We start from the raw sequence: 20,198 nt of genomic DNA, 5'->3' as shown, positions 1-20,198 counted from the left end.
CTGGAGAAGTTGGGTAACTGGGCTAAGTGTACACACACAATAAATGGCAGAGTTGAATATTGAATCCCTGTGTCAATGCTCTAAAATTCACACCTGCAGGGAAGATGTTGAGGAAAATTTGCCTCCATTGGCTGATGTAACTCCATTGTTTTTTTTTATCTGCTTTCTCCCTCATTGGGGTGATGTTGTTTCTTCCCCATTGTGATGATGTCTCTTCCCCATTGAGGTTAGGGGTTGTTCCCTCATGAGGTTATGGTAGTTCCCTCATGAGGTGATGGTTAGGGTTCTATTATCTATCTATTTTTTTGATCCTTCACATGAGAGACTGTATGTGAGGAGTTGGTTAGTTTTTTGTTTTTTTTTGCGCCCTCATATGAAAGACCGCATGTAAGGTAATATTAAGTTTTGTTTGTTGACTCTTTGTTCCCTCACATGGAGACTGCATGTGACTACCAATGAATACAAATTTTGAGGTCGAATTGTAGGGAAGATGTTGAGGAAAATTTGCCTTCACTGGCTGGTGTTAACTTTTGTCTATTAGTTTTTGTCTGTTTCTGCATGTGAAGTGATGGCTAGCATTGGGTTAAAAGAAGTCTGTACTGTGATTAGGGGTTGAGTAAATTCCCCCTTCGGTTTCATCCTCCCGAGTAGGGAAGATGAGATGATGTTGCTTTCTGTTTTGCCCACATCAGCAGATGAAGTGAAGAAGTAGCTAAGTTATATCAAGATGAAGTGACAGGCACGTTGCCAAGCTTTGGAAGGCCTTGGGCCGATGGTCCCAGACGAGAACAGTAGGTATTATGTTCATCAGCCAGATATCCAACATTCTTATCATTAACTGCCGAACCCTCCTGGAACTGGCTATTCCTTGAGAGGGGAGGCAGGAACACAAAACTTGGCTCTGGGATGCATGTAAAGAGATATATAAGACAGACCTTAGGTGGCATATGGATTGGATTGATTGCTGTTTCAAGAGATTGCTATTCAGAAGATTCGCTGTTTCAGAACTGCTTTTCAGGATTAGATTGTTTCAGAGTGAGAGATTGGAACTTGCCTCAATGGACAGCAGAGAGTTCTTTTGTTGGTGAATTGTCATCATTCTAGCATGCTTTGGAACTTCTATGCAGCTTAGAGCTTGCAGCATCAGAAGATGCCCCAAGTTCTAGCAACAGCAGTGGCAATGGCAACGGCAGGAGCATTCCTGGGAACTAGCAAGCACTGGTGTGGGAGACGCCTGAGTTTCTCTCAGCTGCAGACCTGACAAAGTTTTGATTCCTGACCTTGCCAGTGTTGTTTTTCCTATGGTTTGGTGAGCTTTTGGCATCCACTGTAATAGTTACTATTTATAAAACTTATTACTGCTTTTGGATACTCCTTACTGATGTTATTTGTGTATTTGTAGCCAAGTGATTTTTTATCAATAGTAAACATATGTTGGTGTCTCTTAAACCTGTATGCATGTATATTCCTTTGACACATTGTTATCAATGTATATAGTTTAGTCTTAACCACCTTTACTTTCTGTCATTAGCATGTTCTATTAATTGCCTTTGTCTTGCTATTGCATATTGCTAAATAAATTGATTAGATATTGCTGAATAAATCAATTAGCCCCTCTCTAGTGTCCTCCTTCCCCTTTCTTTTCTCCGCTCGTCATTATAACACCCCAATTCCAGTTCCACATTTCCAACTACCTGGACATTAACACTAATATATTCCAGTCATCTGAAACTCAACATATCTAAAATAGGACTACCCCTTGCTCCTTGCCCCATTGCATCCCCTGACATTTTCCAGTCACTGAAGTCATAGCTTCAAAGCTATCTTGTATTTATTCATGCAATATGCATTTAATAAATCTTCATTCTGTGTTCTAGTACTGGAAATTCAGTGTTAAACAAAAATGAACAAGTCTATGGAACTCACATCCCAGGAAAAGCAGACAGACACCAAATAAAGATGTATCAGGGGCTAATAAGTGCCATGGAAACAAATAAAGCAATTAGCCAGTGGAGAATGGGTGCCCCATTTTATAGAATAGTCAGGGAAGGGATGAATTTTTTGATGAGGGATCATTTGAGCAAAAACCTGACAGAGGTGAGGAAGTAAGCCACACAAACATCTTGAGAAAGAGCATATAGAACAACAAGCGCAATGCAAAGCCCTGTCCAGTTTGAGAGACAGCAAGAAGGCCAGCTGCTGAAAAACGGGGAGTGAAGGGAAGGAAATGGGGTCACAGACACGACAGAGAGTCACATCACCAAGGGCCTTATGGATTAGGACTCTGGATTATTACTAAGTTACATGAGAAGCCAACAGTTCTGAGCAGAGGACTGACAATGAATTGACTTGTGTTTTAAAAGGACTGCTTTGCTGTGAGAATGGACAAAAGCAAGGCTAGAAGCAGGGAGGCCAATAAGGAGGCTACTATAATATCGATCAATATGGTAATGTGAAAGTGGTAAGAAGTGGCAGAGTTATGAAAATATTTTGAAATCCAGATAAGATTTGCTAATGGAACAGATGTGGGAGTGGAGGGCACAGAGGAATCAATGAGTTAAGTTTTCTGGCCTGAGCAACTAAAAGAATTGATTTGCTGTGCCCAGCATATCTGATCAGTCATCCGGTTCTGGGGATTCTACCAGGTCTCTCTCATACATCCCTTCCTTTGTATCTAGCTGCCTCCATATGGGTGGCAGATCTCTCATGCTGGCACTGCCTTTAACATAGCCTCCTAATTGGTCTCTTTCTCTATCTTCCTTAATTAATCTTCCTTAAACATCACTATTTCTCATCCTATAGCATTTACCTCTGTGCCTTTCCTTCTGCCATGCTCTTACTTCTTATGCCTATGAAACACCAGCCCTTTTAGAAGTCTCTGACCACATGAACCCCTACTGATTTTTCCTTTTTCTTAACTCCTTCTGAATTTCTGTGGCAGTTAACCCGTGTTTAGGGAGCCTTATACAGAGGCCCCCTGGCCCTGACCCAAATGTATGTTTTTTTCTGAGTAGTTTTTATATGGAAATCCTACTTTAATCTTTGTCCATAGTATTCTATATATACCGTAGGGGCTAAAACAATAAATGAATGTCTTTATGGTCTGAATTAGAAAATTCAAAATAAAACAGTATAAGCATTAATAAAGGCTGAATTTTTTTCCTAGCTAAATCGCAATTGAAATTAATATTTTAGTTTAATCACACTGAAATTACCGTATTTTCTTGCGTATAATGTGCTCCCATGTGTAATGCACACCCATGTTTTTGGCCCAAACTTTCAGGGGGAAAAATCTTTCATTTTAATTTTTTAATTCAAATTTTTATTTGTTTACATTTAGGTACTTATCTTTTGTATTATAAAGAAATTTTAGCATTTATTTTTTAACATATCATGGTACAAGAAATTTTAATTACAAAACACAAGAACAGATGCAAGGTACAAGAAATTTTACGTACCAGTAACAAATTCACGATATTTACACATCATAGAAGGCCAAGAACTCTGCTGTTGCAAGTTCGTCATAAGTTCAGCAAAACCAATTATCGTATTCCAGGGTATTATTTTGTATACGGATATCATTATTGATTTCTAGAGTTACACTTTTAACTCATGAGCATAAATAATTAAAAACATTTATGTAAACACAGAATTTGTACTACCCAAGTATAATGCGCATCCTTATTTTTCCCTCAATTTTGGCAAAAAAAAATGTGCACAATACGGTTAATATTTTTTCCTAGCTAAAAAATTACCTCAATCAAATTTTCCAAATGAATGTCAATTAGTAAAAAAGCATCTGAACAAAGTAATGTATGTTACATATATAGATTAAAAGAAACTATACATTTAAAGAAATTATCAGTAGTATAAAATGGATTCAAAGTAAAAAAAAAAACTTTAAGAACAAAAACGTAAGAGGACTCAAAATAACCACTGGTTCAACCACTTAAAAAAAAATCTTAGCCATTCTGATATAATTAAAATGTAATTGATTAGGAAATTTATTCCTTTAAATTAACCAATTTTATTTCTCAAATTAAATTAAGTCATCGAATATATATACCTTATTCAAATGTTGTGCTATGTAACCTCTTCCACAACCGACATTCAAAGCAAGGGGGAAATCTCTAAAAAAGAGACACAGAAGTTATGTTTTGTCTGTAATAATACAGTCCATAAAATAATTATTAAGATCTAATTTTGCTTATAATTTACTACATTATAAAAACTAATTTGAAAATGAACACAACTTTCAAAAAGTTTTATTTATTATCTACCTTTTCTGCCTTGTCTTGCAAGCTGTATCTACCAGAGAACTTACCTGACAGAGCAAATCTGTCAGCCATTCACAGGACCTCACAATTAGTTGGTTACTCTATCACATGGATTCAAAGAACAGATTTAGTGGGTTATTTTTATTTGATAATATATCCAGATAAAGAATGAAAAAAAGCTAATGTAAATTAACATTATAGTATTAGGCATACTTATCAAGAATTTACTAATTATCTCTTTCTCAAATTTGTTGAGGCAGCAGATGACTTAGAAATCATCATGTGAGATACCACGGTGTATCAATATGTTAAACTAAAAAGAAAACAAAACACCAACTAAGTAATAGCTAACTTTTACTGCAATCTTACTGGTTCGGAGCAGTATGCTAAGTGCTGAGAGTTAAGTAAGTCAATCCAACCGCATTCAACTAAAAAGCAGCAGTCAGAATTTGAATTCAGTCAGTTTGAATCCTGAACCAGAATTATTATCCTCTCTGCTATGCTGTCTCCTCTAAATATATCATGCCATACTAAATCAGTACACATATCTAATTGTAGGCCATAGGTTAATGGAAAACTTGTGACAAGAAAACTTAAAATTTTATTCACTAATAACATTTTTACCATTGGAGCTAAAAGAGTCCCTTTTCAATTTCTGTTAAAAATATATGTCAAAAATATAGAATACAAGTACACAGTTGGAGAACCACTGGTGACAGAGATCAGTTTATTTACCTAGCACCCTCTATCTTGACTGTGAACACAGGCAGTACGGCACAGTGAAGTACAGGCTTTGCAACCAGAAAGCTGGAATTCTGGGCCTGCAATTTCTTGCTCTGTGACCAGAGACACGTGATTTAATTTTGCTGGATCTGTTTCCCCATCTATAAAATGGAAAAGTTATTACCTCCCTCAGGGTTAGTGTGAAAATTTTATGAAATAGTGCATGTAAAGTATTTAGCCCAGTACAAATACTCAACAAAGTTAGTTATGAATTATTATTATCACTGATTAAAATAGTATCAAGCCTCAGATAACAAGGCATTTAATAATCTGTGGGGTTAGTTTTTAAAAATCAAAAGATCAGTGCTGACAATATAAACTACTCTTTCTAATAATAGAACATTAGCATAAGACTATTTAGACTGGTATTTTTAATCATTTAATTCCAAAGAGTTACTATTAGTTTAACACATGCTTTTAGCCATAATCACAGGTCTCTCCATAAACCTGTGTTTTGTTCAATACTATGACATAAAAACATTGTAAAATTCAAACTGATTTGGAAAATTTAATGTTTCATTTATTAAATCACAAATTGCCTAAAATCCAGGCAAAGGAATGACTATAGTATAGAGAATTAGCTATTTTTCAGATCTTTAAAATAATGGAACTAATAAAACAGACCAAATGGGGGTGATTATTTAGAACAGTGAAGCTGTTTACCTTACAAAATTAATTCATCCCAAGACTATTTTAAGTAGCAAGGATATATCTAAAATATGATTGAGTTTGTAATTTTACAAAGTTCCCTTTTTTACAGGCAAATGTAATTAAGTTCATCCCATATTGGTCTAATTTAATGGATGTCCTTTAAACAAAAGAGCACAAAAAGTGATTTACTAACATCACAGAGCAATTTTATAGCAAAGCCATTATTTAACTGTGGTTCCTGCCACATAACTGTAAACCCGAATCTATAAAGCTTTCGTTATGCCTGATACAGAGCAACAAATCCATCAAAGTTTTATACTTACTTGAAGAAAGTGTTCTTTTTTCAAGTCTGCCTCTATATAATTGTCATAGAACATTTACTGCCATTAAGAATACTTAAGATAAAATGGCCAGTCTTATATAACCTGATTGGGAAACAAATCTAGGTAGGCTCTCCTTCACTTATATGATAAAAGGTTGTTGTTCAAGTTAGGTTTAGTAAACCTTAAAAATTCACATGTAGTCAATTCTTTATTTTTGGAGCAATCTTTCCATTACTGACTTTTGGCCAAGCTGAGTGGTTCAGTAAGTGAAGCTTGGAAAGAAGCTAGGTTGTGCTCCATTCATTTTTTTTTTTTTTTTTTTTTAGGCAGCAATGAAGAAAAGAAAAAAACACTTGCCCTCCTAGACATAAAAAATGAGAGACTTAGAGAGTGATTAAAATCACTAATCCTGGTAATAAATCCTTCCAGGTCTCCCTTTCCAGGTATTAAGCTCTCAGCATTTAATCTCGTGTCTCCAATCAAAAATTGATTGTATTTTGTTATTTATCATCACCTACCTGGCTATGTCGTATACACGGTCTGCAATCCGACTTCCAACCTGCAGGATTACAAGAGGCAATGATGTACACAAGTTAAGATGAGTAGGTTTAACAGAGAATAACACTCTTTTTCCAGTATTCAACAATCCATAGGTTACTTATGTTTCAACATGTTTATAAGTACTTCCCTTTATCCCCTTTTCAATTTGACCACAGCAACTTTCTTTTCAAATTCTGAATAGGAACATAAGAAATTAAAATATCCCAGGAAACAAATCTCATTCTCATTCATTCATTCTGTCTCTCTCTCTCCATATACATATATACATACATACATACATATATATATAAAATACATGTGTATATATATATATAAAATACACACACACACACACACATACAGGGGCGCCAAAAAAATGTATACAAGTGGACACTTCGTCAATGTTGCTCAAGCAGTGGTTCACTGTAATCAGAAGTGACTGCATGCCGATGGTAACCACTTTGAGCACCTCTTGTAATTGCAGAAGTCAAATGTGACTTGTATTCATCTTCTGTTATCAGTATATATTGAGTATTACAATTTTAATAGTTGTTTCCTTTCTTAAAATGTGTATACATTTTTTTGACACCCTCTGTATATATCCTTTATATCCCACGCACTATACAATCGTCAAGGATGAAAAGCAACAGGAACATAACAGGCACATTATTGTCCACCGATATTAGCATGAAGTACATATATGAAAGTGAAAAATTATTTAGTTATCTGAAGTTTATTACAGACCACTGTATAAACCTAATCACCTAATAAAAACTATTATTTGATGACTACTAACAAATTTTATGAAACTCCTAAGAGAGTAAACAACTTTTCTGTGCAATATTTACCAATTAAAAAAAGTCAGCCAAATCTAAAGAAACCATCCCATCCCCTTCCCCAATGCCACCCCAACTTAAAAGAGGTCATAAGGTAGGTGCCTCCTTTTGCTGGGCTAGCTTCATCTGGTAGGAATAAAGATGTGGGAGCACAGAATTCCCCACATTCTACTCATTCCCTCATAAACACCCCAAGTTCAATTATGAACTTGAAAATTCAGAACATACTCGTGTTTGCTTTTGGCGGGGGAAGTAAGGGAAGTACAGCAGAAGTCTTTTCCCAGCGGAGTCCACTTTCTACATCATTCCTAATACGAATACCTTGTATTTATTATAAAAGAACTCTCATATAATTTATCTCATTTATTCTAGTCCTGCTCATAGGCATGGCCTCAGTCAAATTGTAATCCAGGAGCTTTTCTTGAAGGGTGGCTAGGAATGCAAAAATCTTCTAGGTACGTGCCATCATGAACCCTGAGAACAAACAGTCATCTGATCAGGCCAGAGCTCTAAGCAAGGTAGGAGCTCAGTAAGTGTTTGTTGCCATTGACTTGAAGGAGCTCATTATGCTTGATTTCAATTTTTCTCCACCCGGAAGAAAACATTTACTTAGGTCTGAGCTAGGTGATGCCTGTTTAATTCAAACGAAACCCCGAGTCCCTAGTCCACCTGAGCGGAAAGGAGGGGGTCTCTCAAACCAGCATAGACAAAGCAGAGATCTTATTGTATCTGAATTTGATTTTCCTATAACATAAACCAGATTACTCTTAAAACCATTCAATAGCCTCACATGCCTCTACAGCAGTGCTGGCCAGTAGAAAGACAATGAGCGCCACATGTGCACTTCAAAATTTCCTAGTAGCCACTTTAAATAAAGTAAAAAGAAACAGGAGAATGTAATTTTCACATACGCGTCTTTAATCCAATATGTAAATACATTTTCAACATGAAATCAATATAAAAAGTTATTAGTGAAATATTTTGCATCCTTTTTCCATACTAAGTCACTGCAATCTGATGAGTCCCGTTTCAAGCGCTCAGTAGCCACACGTGGCCAGAGATTAGCACAGCGCACGCGCAGCTGGGAGAGAGAAGAAAAGGCCCCAATATCCTGGGCCCTTCCCGACCTCCTGTCCCTCCTCCTTCGTTGGAGGCATGTCGACCTCAGGGGCTCTGCGTGTGTCTTTTCCTCTGCCTGTGGGGCTTCCTTCCGCCTCCCCTCTCAGCCTGGCTAATCGCTCACCGCGTCTTCTGCCTTCCCTGCCCAGTGCGGTCACTGTGCCGCTTCGCTTTATTGTCTCGTCTTACTTCTTTAGCTGGAATTGCACGTTTGGTTCACTGTCTGTCTCGCTTCCCACAGGAATGAAAGCTCCTGAGGGAAGCGGTCTTTCTTTGCCTTGGACAAACTAAGCACTATTTGCTGAATGAATGAATGAACGAATGAAGAGCACCTTGCAAATACCCGGGCCCAGCCCTTCCGTGATTACAGTAGCCCAGCAGGGAAGGCGCCGCTCAAGGTCACAGCGCGAGGTGGGGTCGATCGGGGACCGGCCGGAGCTCCGGGACCCGAGGCCGAGGCTCGGCGCCGCCCTGCCCCTCCGGACCCGCAGACTCACCTCGTCCTTCAGGTAGTCAAACTTCACAGTCTCGGGCTGCCGGGCCGCCCAGTTCTTCTGTTTCCTCTTCAAATCCCGGTCGAAGATATTTAGGGCTCTGGGCGAGGTGCTGCCCGGAGGAGAGACGCCAGAGGCGGCCTTTCTGAGCCCAACGTTCTTCCCGGGATCCCCCGCAGGCGGAGGTCGCCTCCGCAGGAGCCAGAGCGGGCTGACCCGCTGCATCTCCCCGGATGACGCCGATCGCAGGCGCTCTTGTCCAGCGCATGCGCCACCGCGGCTTCGGCGATTACCCTGGAGCTCGTCGCAGAGGAAAAGTGAAGTAGTTTGGCCCAGTTCGCGTGCCATTACGGCGGAGCGTCACGCAGAGGATTGTGGGTGTGGGTCCCACGTGAGTCTCGGAGGGGGATTCGAGGAGGTGAGTGGAGTTGGGATTGGGCGGTGTAGCGGGCAGAACCAGTGTCTGACAGGGTCTCCCTCGGCTTCGTGTGGGCTGCGGCCTCCCTCCTTGCCTTTCTGGCCTCATTTTTTAGATTCCTTGGTCCTCCTAAGGGTCCTGTAGAGGGGCCTCAGCCCGGTAGCAGCGGCGAAACATGTTTGGGAGGTGGGAAGATCTCGTTCTAGGGCCACCCTGGTGTTCCCCGTGTTAGAGAGTGGGTGTAAAGGGAGAGTGGACCACGGAGATGAGGGCGGGCGTCGGAGGGAGATCAGGTCACCCTCTCCTCTGTGTAGCGGACGTTTGTCGAGTGCTCTCGTTCTAAACATCTCCATCAGGCATTACCTCTGCCAGTTGGATGAAATGGTACCTGCCTCGTAAGGGTGTTCGGAGGCTTACATGCTTTAACACATCAAAAGTTCATAGTAGTAAGAGCTCGCCATTATTACAACTGTTTTTAAGTGTGTAAATGGATTGTTGAAACCTCTGATTTTTCTTTCTGTATAAAAAGTTGTTTTCAATTTTAAGGGAAAAAAAAGAACAGCTTTATCGTCAAGCCTTACTTTTGAAACAAAACACCACCACCCCGTTTGATGAGTTGATTTTTGCTCGTAATAATCAGTGACTTTTGTTTTGGCTCTTTGCATAAATCAAATCTAGAGATACTAAACCATTAGTAACTACTTTCAGAAAACAATACTAATTATATACACACATATATTCCAATATACGTTAGGGAGAATCAGCCCTTTTGGGTCTTCTTGGTCACTTATAAAACAAGAAGTGATATTTATTAACTAGAGTAAGACTTGACCTGGTTCTTGAAGGATGGTCAGATCTAAAGAGAACTTTGTGAACCAAACCTGACTGGAGATTGGTCTGTTTAGTTACGAGACTAGCCTTGTGGAACTAAAGGCTGTGTGTGGCATGCGGTACCAGAATGGGACCAAAATGTGAAGGCAAAAATGAGACCAGTTGAGGCTTGGGTATGTTTTAATTACATTAGCTTTTAATTTGTAACACAGACAGGTATACAAATAGAAATATAGAAATTCTAAGTGAGTGCAAATTGGCTAGTAAGCATTTGCCATGGAATTCTGCTTGCTTTTGCCTTAAATGTATTTCTTCAAATGCTCTGTAATCGAAATGATAGTTTTTGGTTTTCTGCATGCGACTCAGAATAAGTTTCTAAATGAAACTAGACTTATTGCCTTTATTTGCATTTAACTTAGACTATATTATGAATTAATATTTTCCCCCAAAGCAGCTAATTTAATGGTATTACTAACTCTTCATTATTGTTACATTTGTTTTCTTTTAGTATTTCGTCTCTTCAAGTATTTGTCCAGAGATTTAAAAATGGCATCCAAACAAGAAATAATGAGTGACCTGCGTTTTAGGCAGGTTACAAAAGACCCGAGATTTTGGGAAATGCCAGAAAAGGATCGAAAAGTCAAAATTGACAAGAGATTTCGAGGAATGTTTCATGACAAAAAGTTCAAGTTGAATTATGCTGTGGATAAAAGAGGACGTCCCATCAACCACAGCACTACAGAGGACTTGAAACGTTTTTACGACCTTTCAGATTCTGATTCAGATCTCTCTGATGAAAATAACAAAGCATTAAACCAAAAGAAAATGAAGAAGAAAAAACCCCAAACTAAAAATGAAATCGAATCAAAAAATCTAGTTGAGAAAAAGAAAGAAACCAAGAAAATTAACCAAAAGGATTCTGGAAATAAAAATGATTTAGATAGCTCTGACACAATTCAGAAAATGAAAAACTTGTGCAAATCTAAGAAGATAGATTCAAAAATAAGTCCCAACGAAGACAATGAAAAATTTACACCAGGAAGTACAAAAGATAAAAAAAATATTGCTCAACATAGTACAGACTCGTGTCCCAAAGGAAGACTAAGGACTGTAGACTCAGGCACTTCCAAAATTGTGAAATCTCCCAAGATCAAGAAGTCTGAGACAAGAAGAGAAATACAATCAGGTTCGTTGGAAAAAATTAAGGATTTTTTGGTATTACATTTTTATTCTGATCTTTTCAAAAAGTAAGCATATGTAGTAAGTATTTTCATAGTATAATGGGAATTGTCAAGTGCTTATTTGGAAATATAAAGGTACGAAAGAAAAAATACTATATAATCATTATTAATTTTTGATTTGGTGCTGTTATATAATGGCTAGAAGAGATAAGAAAATTTGAGTCATGAAGCTAAACCGTGAATTTGATTGGTGGGCCCTAGTGAGAGCTGTATTCTCTCATCGGATAAAGTGTTATATATTTTTAGCGAGTGATAAGAGTTGTATCTGAAGAAAGTATTAGAGTTGGGTACTCACTCATGCCTTCATTCAACTACTTTAATGACTAGTATTTGGCAGGTAGAACAGAATGAGTAAGACATGGTTCCCCTCTCAGAGCTACTGCTAGCTTATATAATGCCTGTGCATATTAGAAAAAAGTATGTTCTTCTGGACACACAGAACTCACAGTTTGGTGAGGGACACCACCTTTGAGTGAAGCCACAGGTTCTTTTCCCCTGAGCAAATACGGCTCCCCTGCAGAGTGCATAGCTTGGTGAATGGAAGTTGGCCTTGATTTCAGCCTTTCTAGCCTTAGTTACACAGTGGCCCTGGTTGAAAGCAGCATTGTCCAATAGAAATACATAATTTTGAAGTTTCTAGTAAACACATTAAAAAGTAAAAAGAAACAGATGAAATTAATTGTATTAATATATTTTATTTAATCCAATGTATCAAAAAATATTTTAGTGTGTAATAGATATAAAAAATTTAACGGGATATTTTACATTTGATTTCATACTAATCTCAAGTTGAATGAGTCACATGTCAAGTGTTTAGTTGCCACATAGTTGTTGGCTACCATATTGGACAGCACAGATCTAAAGTGGAAGAAATTAGAACTATAATAAGAAATAGAATAATTTTAAGTGCGAAAGATGTTCAGAAGAGGACTACAGAATTTGGAGGAAGAGATCACTCAAGATACAGTAATCAAAGACAAATTCATAGATGAAGGGTTATTGGGGTAGGGGTTTTGAAAAATTAAATGTGGAGATAAAAATTTGTAGAATATGCTAATGGAAAGAACTTTGTGAGCTACGATATAGTTGGACATATTCAGAAGAGATCACTATTCCCATTTGATTAGATAATAAAGTCTCTAATGGGGTGAATGGATAATATAGCTAGAAATGACTGGAACATAAATAAGAAACATCTGATTCTAGTTCATATTTACATGTTTACTAAGCTTATTAAAATTTTGAGTCTCATCTGGCAGCATGCAATTTTGAGTTTAGGTGTTGCTGACAGTTGATGTTGTAACTGAAAATTGGTATGTTCAGATGAGTCAGTCAGACAAAGGCTGATTGTGATTACAGGACCCAAGGAAGGTAAGCATCAGGAAAAGGCAGAGAGAAGTCCTGACAGGCTAAGATCACATTGGGAGGGCAGGAAGTGGACAGAATTCTCTCTAGCTGGGATTAAGAGGTCAAGAGTGGGATCCCATTCCATTTGTAGTGGAACCAGGCAGCAAACTGAGGTATAAGGAAAATGGATAGGAGTCTGGTTACTGAAATTGGAGAATGACGTCAAATGGAAACAGCAGCAAGATTGGTTTGATGCTGAGTTTGTGAGGTAAATTAGTCTAGCATCCTTTAAATTTCACTAGATTTAGGGCAGTGGATTAATATAATATATCCATATAATCTTTGGATTGATTTTACAGAATCTTTTTACATATCCTTAAATTTCTCAATAACCATGAGAAATTAGGATATATTAGTCAGGAAACAGGTTAAAGTGATTTATGTGAGGATACACAGGGCTTGGCCTGCAACTCAAATCTTTGAGTCTTCCTACCCCACATGTTGCTTCCTATAGTTTACATTGGTTCCACAGTCTAGAAAAGGCATTATCTGTAAGTAGGGATTAAGTGTGTCCACGTATAACCATCTTTTGTTTGTTGTTCATTCATCAGTTATCATCCTAGCAGCTACTGTGTGCCACGGATTTTATTAAGAGCTATTGTAAAAGATGATGTGAGGAGTTGCTGTTTCGTATTATGTGTCATTTAAAAATGTTGACGTCCAGCACTTGCACTCCTAACAATTTAAGTAAATAATTGGACATGTGTGCAAAGAATGTGCATTGCCCCATTGTTTTTAAATTTATAAAAATGGTAACATTAATCATTAGGGGATTGATTTAAGTGATGGTGTATCCAAACATGACTATGATATATGCAGTTTTAAAAATAGGTTACAAAATAGCATTAATGGTATGACCAGCTACTTAAAGATAAATTAGGGGATTTATAGAAAACAAACTTAAGGTGTTATATGCGAAAATAATTATCCAGTTATCTCTGAATGAAAAATTGCTAGTCATCATTTCTTTCTTTATATTTTCAGAATTACTTTGCAATGAGCATTCATTACTTTTACAATTAGGTAGAGGATGATAAAATGTTTTGTTTCGTTTTTTTTAAGTAGCTGGATAAGTAGCAGTGTTTATAATCACTGCTAGAGCAGTACTATCTAGCCATAGAGGTAATCCTACATTATCTAGCATAAGGCTTTGAATATGGTGGGCACTGAGCAAAGATTGAATAAATACTCTGAATGTACTTGTATTGTCAAAAATATTAAAATACTAGATCTCTTTACATGTCCCATGTATCATACCCAAGGTGTGATATGTGTACCATGTCGTATGTGAAAGAGATACCAAGTGAAATGATACTCTAAACTTTTTTTTATGTTAATAGTTATGTATTTATTCTAACATCTTGGGGGAAAATGTAACCACCGCATCCCATCTGTGATTTCAGGGTTATTATTATTTTTTTAATTAAAGTTTATTGGGGTGACAATTGTTAGTAAAGTTACATAGATTTCAGGTGTACAATTCTGTAATATATTATCTATATATCACATTGTGTGTTCACCACCCAAAGTCATTTCTCTTTCTATCGCCATATATTTGATTCCCTTTACCCTCATCTACCAACCTCCTCCCCCTTTAGTGTCTGGTAACCACTAAACTATTGCCTGTGTCTATGAGTTTTTGTTTCTTCATTTGTCTTGTTCTTTTGTTGTCTTCAGTTTTATATACCACATATCAGTGAAATCATATGGTTCTCTACTTTTTCTGTCTTATTTTGCTTAGCATTATGATCTCAAGATCCATCCATGTTGTCACAAATGGTACTATTTCATCTTTTCTTATGGCAGAATAGTATTCCATTGTATATATATACCACAACTGCTTTTCTGTTCATCTATCGAAGGATACTTTGGTTGTTTCCATGCCTTAGCCACCATAAGTAAAGCTACAGTGAACATTGGAGCACATATGTCTTTATGGATAAATGTTTTCAGGTTTTTTGGGTAGATACCCAGGAGAGGGATTGCTGGTCATATGGTAATTCTACTGTTAATATTTTGAGGAACCTCTACACTACCGTCCATAATGGCTGCACCAATCTGCATTCCCAGAAACATTGTATAAGGGTTCCTTTTTTCCCACAGCCTCTCAAGCACTTGTTACTATTTGTCTTGTTGATGATAGCCATTTTAACTGGTGTGAGGTGATACTTCATTGTGGTTTTTATTTGCCTTTCTCTGATGATTAGTGATGTTGAGCATTATTTCATATGTCTATTGGCCATTTGTATGCCCTCTTTGGAGAAATGTCTCTTTAGGTCCTCTGCCCATTTTTTATTTGGATTGTTTGTTTTTTTGTTCTTGAGTTATGTGAGTTCCTTACATATTTTGGATATTAACCCCTTATCGGAGGCGTGTTTGCAAAAATCTCCCATTTTGTTGGTTGCCTCTTTATTTTGTCAATGCTTTCTTTTGCTATGCAGAAGTTTTTTAGTTTGATGTAGTCCCATTCATTTATTTTAGCTTTTACTTCCCTTGCTTTTGGAGTCAAATTCATAAAATGCTCTTTTAACCCAAGGTACATAAGTTTAGTACCTATGTTTTCTTCTGTGCAGTTTATTTTTTCAGGTCTTGTGTTTAGGTCTTTGATCCATTTTGAGTTAATTGTGGTATATGGTAACAGATAGCAGTCTAGTTTCATTCTTCTGCACATGGCTTTCTAATTCTGCCAGCACCATTTATTGAAGAGGCTGTCTTTTCTTCATTGTCTGTTTTGGCTTCTTTGTCTAAAATTATCTGTCCATATTTATGTGGGTTTATTTCTGGGTTCTCAATTCTATTCCATTGGTCTATGTATCTGTTTTTCTGCCAATACCATGCTGTTTTGATTATTGTAGCCCTGTAGTACAAGCTAAGTCAGGGAGTGTGATACCTCCAGTATTGTTCTTTTTTCTTAAGATCGCTTTGGCTATTCAGGGTCTTTTGTGGTCTATACAAATCTGACGATTTTTTGGTTTTATTTCTTTAAAAAATGTCATTGGGATTTTGATGGGGATTGCATTAAATGTGTATATTACTTTGGGTAATATGGTCATTTTGGCAATGTTGATATTTTCAATCCATGAGCATGGAATATCTTTCCATTTCTTTGTGTCTTCTTCAATTTCTTTTAAAAATGTCCTATACTTTTCATTATATAGATCTTTCAAACCCTTGGTTAAGTTTATTCCTAGGTATTTTATTTTTGTTGCAGTTGAAAAAGGAATTGTTTTTTTAAATTTCTTTTTCTGAGATTTCATTGTTAATATATAGGAATGCAATGGACTTTTGTACATTGATTTTGTAGCCGGCAACTTTATTGTATTTGTTGATTGTTTCTAATAGCTTTTTGGTGGAGTGTTTAGGATTTTCTATATATAGCATCATGTCATCTGCAAAGAGTAACAATTTAACTTCTTCATTCCCAATTTGGATACCTTTTATTTCTTTCTCTTGCCTGATTGCTCTGGCAAGGACTTCCAACACTGTTGAAAAGCAGAGGTGATAGGGGACAGCCCTGTCGTGTTCCTGAACATAGGGCAAAGGGCTTCAGTTTTTCTCTGTTAATTATGATACTGTTTTCCTTCTATACCTATTTATTGTTTTAATCATAAATGGATGTTGTATCTTGTCAAATGCTTTTTTGCATCTATTTATATAATCATGATTTTTGTCCTTTATTTTGTTTATGTGGTGTATCACATTGATAGTATGTTGGATATTATTAGAACAAAGCTAATTTTTAAAATTTAATTTAAAATTCAGTTTAATGGAAAACATCAGTGATATGCAAAAATCATGAAAATAGTATGATAATGACTAATGCTTGAGAAATATTGCAGTAGTAGGTACAACTAGGTCCCCAAGGTGTTATTTTTGAGCATGCTGCTTTAAAGTGAATTCTGATGGTTATAGTAACATTCTTTCACTATAGTGGTGGTGTTTTTCTGATCCTATTACAGAACTTAGCATGATCCCCTTTTTTTTTTTGGCTTTTTCACATCTACTAGCTAGTTATTTTTTTATTCTTCCCCACTCTCGTGGTACTAAAATAAAAACCCATCTCCTACTTTTCCTCCTAAAAAAATCCTTCCTATTTAGTTTCGAGTCAAATGACATCTTTGTAAAGTCTTCCTTATTATAAATTCCTCTCTGCAGGCAAATTGAGATGTTTCTCTCTCTGTGGTGCTTTAGAACACAGCTTTATAAGTCAGTAAACAGTTTCTTTTTGTTTATGAACCCATCATCTCCCTTTTCCCTTCCCCAGCCTAATGATTTGTACATAGTAGATACTTAAATAAATATTTGGTCAATGAATGACTATTATAAGATTATACGACCAAGAGAAAAACTAAGTTCCAATTTCATTCCTAGTCTTAAACTAAATTTCAACATAAAGATAAATAAAACATACAAGATAAGATCTATCTACACACACACACACACACACACACACACACACACAGTAGGTAGAAGTATATGATTGTTTTAGAAGTAGAAAATGAGCCCTTTCAGAGTTGTGAGGGCTTAAAATGTCCAATTTAAGTGACAATAGTCTTTCACTCTTCATATATTGCTAACCATAATTGAGTTATAAAGTTCAAGATTTAGCAGAAAAGTTATTATTTTGCTCCCTTCATAGATGATGTTTTTCACATCACAACTTCTACTATTACTACACATTAACAAGTCAAAAATTTTCTCTCCAGCCCAGACGTCTCTAAACTATAGACTCTACAGCCAATGGCCTTCTAGCTATGTCTTCTTAGATGACTCAAAGGTGCTTCAAATTCAACATATCCAAAACTGAGCTCAAGATCTACTACCAAACAAACTGGTTCTCTTCCAACATTGCTTTTTTTTCCCCTTATCTATCCAGCTAGTTCTGCAAATGAAGAATCTAGTACTCGTTTTTGACACTTCCAAAACTCCTTTGCCCCATACCACGCCCGTCACTAGTTACCATTGGTTTTACCTCCTAACTGACTCTGAAACTCAGAAGTGACTTCATTCATTTCTCTACATTTCTACTGCCACCAACTTAGTACTATCCTTTTAATTCTCTGTTCACATCCACTCTTGACTCATTCCAGTCAGTTTTCTACAGCATAGTCAAGGTGATCTCCTCAATATGTCATTCTGATGATGTCTTTCCTTCTGAAAACAGCAGTGGCTTTTCATTACTTTACGACAAAGTCCAAACCTTCTACGTGGTTATTAGTGTATTTTTTTAGTTTAATTTCTTACTTGACTCTTTGCTATCTGTAATCTAGACATTTTTCCAGCTTTTTTCTATTAGTCGATCTTTCCATATGCTTTTCTTGCTGTTTGGAACATTTCCTTAATCTATATTTGTCTAACCTTGACTACTTAATTCCTCTTCATCCTTCAAATAGCAACTCAGTTATCACTCACTTAAAGACCCCTATTATGTGTTCTCATAGTGTCGTATAACATTCCTTCTTGGCACTGATCCTAGTTGTAGTTACATTTTTTTAATATGCATTGGTTTGATTTGACCGGTATCTGTCCATCTGTCCTCTTTACTAGACTGGAAGTTCATTGAGGACATTGTTTGCTTTTCTTTTGCCAATGATTGTATGTATATTGCACACCTAGCACATATAGGCACTCCATAAATATTGAATTAATGTATGAATCTACTTATATGACTTGGGTATATATATTAAGATTTCTGTTAATTAACTTGGCTAGGTATGAATTTTGCTGAATTTGTATTTTTCTTTAGTCTGTTTCATAGAAATTATATTTTTACTGTATTCGAGGTCAAAATAACTTGGATTCAATGTTTATATTTTCTTATTTTCTCCCTCTAACTTTTTTGCAGCGGTTCCACTCATAAACGCAGAAGAGAGTGATGGTTATGAAAACTCAATTAGTGGTAAAATGTTTGATAAAGATGCTCTGGAGGAAGATTTAGAAAGTGCTAGTGAAATTGATGATGAAGACTCTGAAGATGGAATTGCAGGCATTGGTAGAGCTTCAGCTGATGATGATGACGACGATGATGAGGAGGATGAAAATGAAAATGATGAGGAGGATGAATATGATGGTAGTGAAGATAGTGATGAAAGTGACAGTGGACCTGATCTTGCGAGAGGCAAAGGAAATATAGAAACTAGTTCTGAAGATGAAGAAGATATGGTAGATCTACTTCCAGAGGAATCCGGTTTTGAGCATGCTTGGAGAGAACTAGATAAAGATGCTCCTCGAGGTGATGAGGTATACTTTTGAATAAATAAGATCATTTGTGAAGAACACAGTACAAGTAGCTTTTATGGATGATAGAACTGATGTTGTTAAATTAAGTGAGAGAAGCTTTATTGGTAAATAATACTCTTGATGATTGTGATTAAAACTTCTTCATTTGGAATAGATCTATATAAATTAGATGTCTGTTCAAGCAGATAAGGAAGAAATTCTACATAAATAATTAAAAGTCACATAAAATTTTTAGAAAATATCTTGATTTCAGATTCTGTTGTACCTGTTAAAAATGATATAGGGTATCACATTCAACTTCCTTGTTCATGCATGGGTGGCAGAATAGCTTGGCAAAATCAGCTCATCATCATGTTTTGATTCAAGAAAGAATGAATTAAGAGAAAGTACTTACCTGTTGACAGATTTACTGTTGTATGACTAATCACAAATTCTTCTTTACATGTTGAAATGCCTTAGATAAATATGGGTGATTTTCAGAATTTGGGAGAAAGAAGGCATTACATTTTTTGTATCTTTATTGTGCAGGCATTGGGAATGACATAGATTATATAATATAATTTTTCTCATTTCGTAGATTACACGTCGATTAGCAGTTTGCAACATGGACTGGGATAGATTAAAGGCAAAAGATTTGCTGGCTCTGTTCAATTCATTTAAACCTAAAGGAGGCGTTATATTTTCTGTGAAGGTAAGAATTGGTTTTATTTTGAAGTAAATATTTGTGTTTTATGTTCATTCTCATTTTTTTTTTAAGTCGTAGCTTTCCTTTTAAGGAAAATAATTTGTCTGGAAATTAATAATACAGTTAGGCATGAAACTGATGTAACAGGTATAAAACTTGAAGATGTAAAATTATTGTTTATGGGTTATATGACTGTGTATAATTTAATAACAAATAAATCAATTGAGAACTTATTATAATTCAAGCTCAGTAAAAGGATGGAGTATAAGATACATATTTAAGAAATAAATTACATTCCTTTTTACCAATATTGACCAATTGAGAAAAAAATCCTATTTTTATTAGCATCAGAA

General features: G+C 36.3%; 2 protein-coding genes across 6 annotated transcripts in view; one reads left to right on the top strand and one right to left on the bottom strand.

Annotated features, from left to right (window-relative positions):
- The window catches only part of NDUFAF5 (NADH:ubiquinone oxidoreductase complex assembly factor 5), a gene marked incomplete at its 5' end in the record, with an annotated part of 38,462 nt that extends 29,091 nt beyond the window's left edge, over positions 1 to 9,371 (bottom strand). For 3 of the 4 annotated variants that reach the window (XR_013992328.1, XR_013992329.1, XM_081034660.1), the window contains 3 exons: positions 4,067 to 4,130; positions 6,553 to 6,593; positions 9,027 to 9,371. Coding sequence is in view for 1 of the 4 variants with exons in the window: in XM_081034660.1 (XP_080890786.1) it covers positions 4,067 to 4,130; positions 6,553 to 6,593; positions 9,027 to 9,371 (450 nt within the window). Of the gene's footprint in view, positions 1 to 4,066; positions 4,131 to 5,012; positions 5,108 to 6,552; positions 6,594 to 9,026 lie in introns of those variants that run through there. The other variant, XM_081034661.1, reaches the window with a different exon arrangement.
- The window catches only part of ESF1 (ESF1 nucleolar pre-rRNA processing protein homolog), a 67,811-nt gene continuing 56,383 nt past the window's right edge, over positions 8,771 to 20,198 (top strand). Inside the window, exons 1-4 of one of the 2 annotated variants that reach the window (XM_081034658.1) lie at positions 8,771 to 9,441; positions 10,781 to 11,458; positions 18,766 to 19,160; positions 19,738 to 19,851. In XM_081034658.1, coding sequence (XP_080890784.1) covers positions 10,819 to 11,458; positions 18,766 to 19,160; positions 19,738 to 19,851 — 1,149 coding nt within the window. In that variant the 5' untranslated portion in view covers positions 8,771 to 9,441; positions 10,781 to 10,818. Of the gene's footprint in view, positions 10,446 to 10,780; positions 11,459 to 18,765; positions 19,161 to 19,737; positions 19,852 to 20,198 lie in introns of both variants that reach the window. The other variant, XM_081034659.1, reaches the window with a different exon arrangement.

The sequence above is a fragment of the Rhinolophus hipposideros genome (genome assembly GCF_964194185.1).
Source record: "Rhinolophus hipposideros genome assembly, chromosome: 22".
Taxonomy (NCBI): Eukaryota; Metazoa; Chordata; class Mammalia; order Chiroptera; family Rhinolophidae; genus Rhinolophus; species Rhinolophus hipposideros.
This window is presented reverse-complemented; position numbering and strand designations above follow the sequence as displayed.